This window comes from Tenebrio molitor, chromosome X, assembly GCF_963966145.1.
Source record: "Tenebrio molitor chromosome X, icTenMoli1.1, whole genome shotgun sequence".
In the NCBI taxonomy this organism is placed as follows: domain Eukaryota; kingdom Metazoa; phylum Arthropoda; class Insecta; order Coleoptera; family Tenebrionidae; genus Tenebrio; species Tenebrio molitor.
The window spans coordinates 7445407-7455870 of NC_091055.1; the positions used below are offsets into that span (position 1 = coordinate 7445407).

General features: G+C 36.0%; 1 protein-coding gene across 2 annotated transcripts in view; it reads left to right on the top strand.

Moving 5' to 3' along the window:
• The window catches only part of klar (klarsicht), a 65105-nt gene extending 55857 nt beyond the window's left edge, over window positions 1-9248 (top strand). For both annotated transcript variants that reach the window (XM_069061601.1, XM_069061603.1), the window contains exons 19-20: window positions 3426-3706; window positions 7362-9248. In XM_069061601.1, coding sequence (XP_068917702.1) covers window positions 3426-3706; window positions 7362-7605 — 525 coding nt within the window. In that variant the 3' untranslated portion in view covers window positions 7606-9248. The remainder of the gene's footprint in view (window positions 1-3425; window positions 3707-7361) is intronic.
• The last annotated feature ends 1216 nt before the right edge of the window (window positions 9249-10464 follow it).

A 10464-nucleotide genomic window follows, 5' to 3' on the forward strand; every position in this document is an offset into this window, starting at 1 on the left:
ACTTTCTCATCCCTCCAGAATAGTAATTACATATATGTAATAAATAGTTTTACCACTTTTAGACATTTTAACAGTGTAAACAATTTTACTGAGTAATGCTATGCAGTGTAAAATAAATTTTGAGCACCACCGCAAGGGTGATTTAGTTGAATTTTTAATATGCCAGTAGTGGCAGTAGTGTACTGACGAAAATATTGGATAAAGAAAATACGTAAAATTAGAAACCACAGTACCGACATTTTTTATACATATTCTAAAATTGTTATTACGTTTAAAAATATTGATAAGAATTATGAGAACTTCCCACCTAGTGCTTTGAATCAAGATCTAAATTACGATGAGTCATTGATTATTTTGCATCTTTTATGTTTTCGTATTACACGAAATATGTTTTATCCTGGAACTATACTAATTCATGATGACTCATTAACCGAGTTAACTATTATAACATGACCGGTTAAACCATCAGCAAATTAACCAGATGAAACCGGTTAACCGGTGAAACCAGATTACCGGTAATTTCTTTAGCCGACAACTAATTTAAAAAGTTTTCCGCTTTAACTAATTAAAGTGGTTGTTCCAGTTTCAAACATTTTTAAACCTTGTTAAAGGAATTGTGAATGTTGGTGTTTTTTGAAAAAACCAAAAAGCAAAATGAATTCAGCGTGAAGGGCCAAATTGAATCGAAACGACCACCCCATTTCCCTTATTTGTATTTTTAATAGTCGCCTATTCGGCGTCAATCCAATAATTACCTTGATCATCCGCGCAGAATTATCCTGTGCGTGGTCATTGACGGTGTCGCAGTGATTATCAGGACGATTGTGATACGAGGTCGAGAGTCATTGGTATTTTAGCGATGATTTTCGCGCGTAGTGACATGGTAGCAGCCGACAGATGCTCCTGCCTTTGCCCATCACCCCCGAAATCTGTTTAGTATGCGGGGCTGTGCTTTTCATTACCGGAGCCGAGCGTCGAGCGCTTCATTCCTATGTGGAAGTGCCGAACCGGCAATGCGCTCAAGTGCCGAACTTACACTCGTTCTATAGCACTGTGTCCAAAATATGTTAAGTCCACTCTGTTGCACTCAAAAGAACCGAACCGAACACTGGAACAGTTCGTCCACAATACCGCAAATAATCCACTCAAAAATGTATCTTCCCATCGCGTCTCAGAATTATCCGATAACGGCGGTTCGGATAGAGTTTCCACAAAATTTTCCCGGTCGGCTCTAGTTTTAAATTGGAGAGTGCGAGGTTTTATTATTTAAACTTCAAAGTTGGGCGTGTCGACCTGGAAATTTTATTTTTTTATTCAGATGAATTGTTTCGACTCCGCATTCCGATAGTAGAATCGGCAAGCCTGCGACGTGTTTACGATGAATTTTTACATCCATTATTTTTTCATTTTATTACAAGAAAACCACATTTACAATTCATTATTTTGGACACTTATTAGATAATACACTCCAAGCTCTTCAAAATGATTAGAAATTCAAGTAAATAAAGCATCTTGCATAAAATCGATCCAAATATCTACTGGGTGCCCCAAAATTCGCGGAACAACTCAGTGGGCCAATGGCAACTCATCCTAGAGGATAATGAGAAAAATAATCTTAAAAAATATATACCTCTTACATTAAAAGATATGGAAGCTCAAAAGGTGCAGCTTTGATCTCATTTATTTTAAATATTAAAAAAGATTTTGACTATTTGTCTTTTACTAGCCAGCGGCATAATAATTCTGAACGATTGTGGTCAGGTTTGCAATTATTTTCTTTATTATTTCCAGCATTTCCAAGTAGTAATTTTATGTCCGTTTTATCTCAAATAACGTACGGCAACATGGCTTTGATTTTTCTGTCATTTCCATGGATACGACAAAAATGAAATATTTGCAGACTATTGGGATACACAGAATGTTTTTAAATGTTGCCAAATTTAATGTAACAAATAGGTCCATATGTTCTACAAAAACGACGATAGATTTTTTTACATTTTTACCTGATATTTTAATGATTATTATTTAACAACGCACTACTAAGTTGTTCCGCGAATTTTGGGGCACCCAGTATAAGAGATATAAAAAAAAAAGTTAATCCAATTCAGTTACAATATTAAACTTGGTTGTAGTTCACGAATTTTCCAGTTTTATTATTTTTATTAAAAAATAGATGGACTATATATCGGGTGTTCAAATGAAATCCTGGGCCGGGAAGGCGTTGGAAAACGTCAATTGTTTTGCTTGTTGAAAGTGTAAATTGACAGTTGTAATTAGAGCTTGTTGACAGCTAACCTAAATTTTTATAAACAAAAAATCTTTGTTTTTCCTTTCTTTGCAATGTTTTTCGTTAAAAATAGAATAACTAACGATTCCTATTCTCGAAGCAAATATCTAAGGGCAAACGGCGGGAAATTCAAATATTACACTGTTCCAAATGGTTTACTTTCTTCAACGCCTACTCAGCCCAGGTTTCAGTTTGAACGCATGATACATCATAGTACGTCTATTATGATAAACGCTTGAGCTAGGATAGACTAGTTGGTCAAGAAAAACTGGTCGAGTAAATTATACTACATACATATTTTTAAAACATTTTAAAAACACAATCACTTGTTTTTATCTCTTCTTTTGTATAATAAAAAGAAAAAACAGATATGCTTATTTTTTTGTTATCAATCAGTTTTTATCTGGTACCTACATTAATATCTTTGTGTAGCATTAAAATAATTTTTGTGAATTGAAACCATTTATTTTCCCCTTTGAGTCATGGAGTGCCTCAAGGATGTAGTTTTAGCTCTACACTATTTCTATTGCATTATTATCGGTTTTTTATTATTTTGTGTATCGGAGACATCTTTTGTTATTTATATTTACCCAAAGCATGTTTTTTTTTTGTAAACTATGAATTAGGTTTTTACAACGTTAAATAAATTTTCATTAGAAACTGTAGTTGTCACGCGATTTAGTAAATAAAAAATGTGTAAAAAATTCCGAATCCGTCTGTACATCCTTATAAATAGTAAAACATGTTGGTAATGTTTAGAATAGTGATTTTACATTATCATATCAGTATACAGCTGACTTTATCACGTACCGTCTTGTATATTCTAGGGTACGAAACAAATAAAAAATTCTTTTAAGCATTTCTGAAATATTTGCATTAATTTTGCCCTCGTCGCAAGCAGTTATCTCCGCTCGGAGATCGTATTTCTTAATAATTTATTAGACTTAATAGGGTATGTTGCAGTTTTCTCAGTTGAAATAACGAAATCAAACGCAACATTTCTCCGGGAAGCAGATAAAAATTCGTTTGTGCGTTTGTTGTCTCGAACTGTCGCAAAAAAATAGTTGTCCGTTGTCGGAACGAGAGCGTTTCTCAGCCGTAGTGGTCCATAAATTACCCCGAATTAATTATTTTTTAGGGTTGTAAAATTCCGGAGCTGTTCACTGAAGGAGGTTCACTGTCGGACAGCGGCATTTCGGACGAGGGTTCGGAGCACGAAATCGGAGAGCGTGAACGTCGTTTGGCGGCGATCCGGCGGTTAGTCCGCCAGCTGGAGGTCGTCCTAGCTCCGGACTGCAAAGCTCGCCTGAAAATGGCGGAGAGGCTGAACGCCGCCGAGGAAGAGCTGAAGGCCCTGCAGAAACGTTGCCGCTCGCTGATAGCCTGCACGGCGGCATACTCGCCGCCGGTTCGACCTAGGTGAGCACTACCACTTTTTATTACACGTCGACGACATAAACAACTGTCTCTGACCAACACATCTCGCGTATAAATTACTAACAAATATTTCTGACACTGTTCAAACTACACTTGGCGGTTTTTACAACCAATCATCGCCGCTCTCGCCTAAGCAGTGCTGCCAGAGATGGCGTGTTGACTCCTAACGACGTTTTAACCCCTTTTTATACTCACTTTTTCCATGTACAACTGCACTACACATCTGTACTTCCCTAATGCAGTCATCGATTTATTGACAACACTGATAACCTGCGCCTGTCTTCTCACACTCCACTTTTAAATTGTATTTTTAACAAACTTGCACTTCAAGATCGTACAGATAAACAATCGAGATAAACAATCACCAAAGCAACTGACGACAGTTCTCTTCACAGAATTCAAATTAATACGCAGCGCAACGAACGGAATGCTGCAAGGGTGAATTTTGGGTCCTGTCAAATTGTCGTTCTATACAGACGACCCGAAAATCGATCTGGAAGCATTAATTAGCTCGGGAATACCAAGAATGTTTTATAGAACTGTCTTTATTGGATTTTGGCGAATACAATTTACCATATTTTATGACATAACGCTACTAAGTAATGTGGGTTAACCGGATGTGGAGATATATTTTCGTTTTTCGGGTCTTACCGTCGCATTGTTCGGCGAGGCCCCCTAATGCGGTGTTATCAATTTGAAAAGAGTCGCACAGACACGGCTAGGTCCGCCGGTTTTTGATGTGGATGTAGTGAACTGTAAGCAGGCTATTCATATGCAGCGCGAGTAGCGGCGTCGTGGGCCGCCATTACTGCCTATTTAGCTGTGAAGCGCCAAGACGCTGCCAAGACATTGCTCTGTTGGTCTCATGGAAATAGTTACGATAGACGATCATTCATGTTCACTTAGCGGAGAGATTAAAGGCCTGAACGCCATCGTCACGTCGTCCTCCCCCAAGATTTGTAAACATAACCGACGACCATTTTCACCCACTGTTAAATCAGGTGATCGTTCATTTTTCATTCGAATATAACACCAGTAATCAAGCGAAGATCGCCCGAGACGCAAACAATAATCAGCAAAATAAATATGGAAATGGCGAATGTTTTTCGCGTTTGTTTGCTTCGAGCGAATACGAATTTTTCACGATTTTGTGTTGTCGAATTAACAAATTTTTTTGTCGTGCCAGTGTTTAGAGAAAATAACATGTATGTATACAGCATTTTGAATAATGGGAGGCTCGGATGACGACTATTAATTTATGAGTTGTCAGTTTAGCACCCTGCTAAGCATGTGAGACAAGCGACCGTAGGAAATTTTAATCAGCAGGTGACAATTTTAATGTGAATAATTTCGTTATACAAATAACTCAATTATTGGATGCCCGTTCACGTTCTTTTTGACGTTTCTAATTAGTCATTTAATGTTATTCATTACACGAAATATTTGTCAAGTAGAGAAAATAACGATTAAATCATGGTATTTACTACTGCCCAATCGATTTAAAATTCATGTCGTAATATTTTACGATTTTCCATCCAAATGAGCGCCCAAGAAGGCGAAAAAGACATTTTTTTGCCCACACTATACAATACAACTCGAGCTTATTTTTTTTTCTCTTCTAATTTTGATAAAGAAACATGTACATATACAGTAGTACCTCGTTAATCCGGACTAATTAAAACAAGACTCATCCGGATTACTAAAAAATCCGGATAATTGGATCATTCGAGTAAATACAATAGAATCGGTTATTAAGAACGTAAAATAATGTTTATTATTAAAATAAGAGTACCAACAAGTAAAACTATGGAATACATCATTATGAATGATATACCGGTTGTTCTGGAAGTCCACGTAATAAATTTAACCACCAATAAGACACGTTAAAATGGACTTTTTTATCATTTTTTCCGCAAATTCTTCAAAACAAAGTTAAAATTAAGTATATTTTGAACCGTAAAATTCATTCCCGCTTATGTGTTTACACATTTGTTGATAACGAAGGACGAAAAAAAAAAATTCCACTAAAATACTTAAACAAAAAACAGTAAAAAAAACAGTGGTCGTTCTTTCTTAAAAAAAACTAAAGTTTTTATCACACAAAAATATATTCACTTACTCTTTCGTTTCAATTGATGATTATCCCGCGAACGGAATGTGACATTAGGGGTTAGAAAAATGTAAAAAAGATTTTTCGATTAAAAAAAGGTCAATATGTAAAAAAATGTTTATTTTAAAGAGTTCTATTGGTGATTAAATTTATTACGTAGACTTCCATAACACACTACATGCTTTCCCTTTGGAGCCATATTGCATTCTGCCTATTCCAGACAAGTTAAAACAAGTAAATTCCGTTTATTCTAAATGAAGTGTGACAATCCGGATTACTGAAACTTGTCAGATCCGGACTACAAGGTATACAATGGAAAAAATAGGAGGTCCGATTTACTGGATCATCCGGATTATTGGATGTTCGGATTAACGAGGTATTACTGTATAAAAAGAGTGGTTTTTAAAATCCGGCCTCAAAGTTGGCATTGAAGAGTCGATTGTGAACGCACCACCGGATTGCAACTCTGATCAGCTGTTTAAATCTCACTTTTTGCGTGTTTTTAATCTGCAGTTTGAAAAATCAGTGTTTTTAAAACGAGTGGTTCATTGACAATCGACTTTCAACGCCAACTTCGACGCCAAATTTAAAAAAAACACCTTTATATTTCGTACGTTTAGGAAATGTGCGATTTTTTTTGGATTTCCTCAGGGATCCGTTGTGGGTTCACTGTTTTAATATGTACGAAGTTACCACATGCTGTCTGAAAGGTTGTTTGTATTTTTATTTGTTTTTTATTTATCAAAATCATCAAAAATTGACGTAGGATATTAGGAGGTAAAATCAAACATTGTGGCCCATTACAAAAAAAAATCTTGTTCTCTCTGGGTATCATAACACTTGGTGTTAGATTTTGTTACGATAAATAAATCGTTTGAAAAATGATCTTCGATATGTTAAAACTCTGGGCTATAATAAGTGGATCTCTGTGAGTTTCACAGCAGTCCCGCTGAGTCTACGAACGCGTTTTGTAAGATTAATCGACCTTTTACCGGCCCGTGAGCGAACATGCGACTCCCTTAATTAATATTAACAAATAAAAAACAAATGGTGCTATCAGTCCGCAACAAATTAAGATAATATATCAAGGGGGAAAATGTCGTTTCGGTCCCAACGAAAAAATTGAAAGTTTTTCGCAACTACGATTTTTTGTATGTTATGTAACATACATGTAACATGTGTAATAAGTGTGAAACTGGTATGTAACATATATGTAACTCGATATTTCGGGAGCAATATGGGTCACGTGTATTATATATAAAGAACATTACTAGGAACTGACGAATAACATGATGTAACGTAAAGGCGAAGCTATGTATTGAAATCTTGGCGCATCCGGTAAGTAATACAAACGCCGCCTGAATTATGATCAACATTATTATGTGAGCAACGCCTTTTGTTCGACGGCAACGTATTGAATAAAAATGACCACACAATTTCTCGATTAACATAAAAACTTTTATTGTCTTTTATAATAAATACGAAGAGTGTGTTGTCAAAATATTAATTGGGAACGGTCTGATCTAGTGAGGAGCAGAGGGAGCTGGAGCCGTCGACGAAGGATCCAGATGACGAGGACGATCCCGGCGAGCCGGACTCTTCCTCATGGTTCAAGAGGGTGATGCGGGCGTCGGTTCCCTTCCAAGTGGTCATAATAACCCTGTTGTGCGTGGCCTGTCTTCTGGAACCCCAATGTTGCGATAACATGAATAATTTCGCGATGTCCCTCAGTCCGCAGTTGCGTTACATCAAGGGACCGCCGCCAATCTAGGTACTTAGATGTAATACCTTCAAATTCCTTTCGAACACTGCCTTCGGTACTTATAAAGCTGAAATTGCACAAACGAGTTCTTCTAAGAACGTACATACATTTATGTATATACATATTAATATTTTATAATAAAACGAGAAATGCATAAGTATTTGCAGTTAGCAAATGAATCACAAATTTCATATCATTTTAGATAAGGAAATTTTAATGGTGGAATGCGTTAGGCCACTACCACACGTATATTTTTTTGTAAACGTAGTCGCTGAAGCATTTCCAACCTGATCGTACAGTATATTACGTGAAAACGGATGAATGAAATCATCCGCATTTCGAGGGCGGCAAATATGAGTTTGCTCGCACTTCCGGATACACCGAACTAGCGATGAACTGGCGTGACTATTTTTTTATTATATTTTATAGTGTCATGTGCCTTACAGGCGGCCTTTCGTATCTTTAATAGAGTGTTGCGTTCAATTTTACGTTTAACACGTGAGTTTGGTGTTTTCTCCTCGGAACTCGCTCAGTTCGCGAGAACGCGAAACACGGGCGGCCATCATTGTTCCCCGCGAACAAGGCACCACAAAATAATATCAATTATTTTATTTAAACTATTGCATGTTAGTATTAACTAGGTTTGCATGTGTTTACGTGATTCGGCAACGTCGGTGTTTATTTATTTATGTTTTATTTATTATCCTGGCAATCCTTGACGAACATCGATGTTGTCGTAATTCAACCTGTTTGCGTGATCATCGCTGTTACAACGGTTGAATTATAACGAGCGAGCAGAAATGAAAAGGATGAAAGTAGTTTATCAACCAATCCTGGTCATGCGACAACGTTTCGATGACTCTAACAGGACACCACTCTACTGCTTTTTTCCTTTTAATTTTTGATTCCTCATTATTTTACGTATTATCAAAGCCGTGTTAGTACACGTGATGTAGGACGTTGACAAATCTGGAGTCATCACGTTTCTAACACACTTTTATTTTGAGAAATGTACAATGATTTACTTAAAATTTTAATTTTTAGCCCTCTTATATTTTTTAATGATTATATTACAATTTTAAGTATATTATTAGACGTTTCTTTTATTTTACATCAATTATTTATGACAATATTGGGCATTTGCGTAAGATGCGTTTCGACGAGCCAACGTAAACTGATAAACTAAAAATTAGAGAGTAAGTTTTTCATTTTATTTTGATTTTATCGTTATTGCCGAACTTTTCGAGATTCGGCTAGAATTATAATCTTGCAAACTCGTCTTAATGTGGCAAGTTTATAATGGTAAGCTCTGTAATTTAAGTTAATCCTTTTACGACGGTTTCATAGTTTGTACCTTTTGCCTTAACATAATTCAGTTTTAACTTAATTAGGTTTAACGTAAGTTACATTATCGTTTTTCTTTTTTAACTGTACACTTTTCTACCTATAATCACATATAAAAAAAAAAACAAAAACAAAAATTATCTGTATTACAACTATTTTAAATCATTTTCAACGCATTTGCCTGTTTTTTATGTTTTTTCAATACTTTGTATTGTTCATAATGTAATGTTCGCGTGTTGTAGGTCTTGGTAGGTTGCAATGTTCTGTATACAAGACGCATACATTAATAAAGGATTTTTTACGATTAATTTCTATTTAATTCGAGAACCCTTTCCCAATTTTACAGATCGACAGGAGGCAGAAGTATTAATCACTAATAATTCATTGACGCTATAAATTTATTAACGAATAAAATTATATAATTAGAGGAAAATAAATTATTCAGACCTGTGGCAATAATCCATCATCAATTTAATTAATATGGGAAACTTAACGGGATCTATCATTAAAATTATTAACAGCGAGTTAAGTATACGCTCATTTGATTACACCTTTTTGTTCAATAACTAATAATTTCGAGATTCCTAATGCTATAGTGGTTTATTCTTCTTGACTAGTAATTATTACCTTTTTCCTAGCATTCACATCTGACGCTTTGTCTCTTTTGATTATTGTTTTGAGCTTTATTGGAACTTTATGGCTACAATTGAGATCCTAATTACAATTTGAGCCACAAATCCGACGGATTAGCCGACACAGGTAAGTACTTACCTTTTCTTACATGATTTTTTAAATATGTAGTAACTGACGTAGACTTGCAAATTTGGACCGGAAAGATTTGTTACGGCATCAAGATGTAGAAAGAAAATTTTCACTTGAAGCAGTTTTACAGGCGTTGAAGTAAATACATTGAGCGTAAAGAGTTCGAAATTGCGAGTCCGTGGATCGATTGATTATCGAAAAATCGGGGATCAATCCACGCCGAGGAATCGGGATGAAACGTCATCACTCGAACACGACTAAATTTGAATGTATCTAAATGAAGCTGCGCCGTGAGCCGTTTGATTTTACGGTTTAGCATTAATTCCTTAGGCGAGTTATGTAGGTAATTTCATTTTCGTTGGGCATATTACTCGAATAATAATCGTGAAAAGTAGATAGTATATGGTTTATGATTATAGTTCGAGAATTGTTGAAGCCGTGGAAATGAATGTCGGCCCGTATGGTATAGTTATGAGTATCCGCTCACACTATAATCAAAAGAAATGTTAAAGGTACCGATACTCGAGATGCCGGGGACAACACCATGAAGACACGCGGTGAGAGCGGCGCGATACACGTTCTCAAAAAAGATCAAATCGAAAAATAGCTTTAATCGCAAGCTGAGGTGAAAATAAGTGGCCAACACAATGCAATAACAGCCATTGTTGCTGTTATCGAACAGGACCGGACAACTCTGTTCCGTCGCTCTAGGAAATCACCTTCCACGATCGATTATTACACACTAATTCGCACCGACGTTAA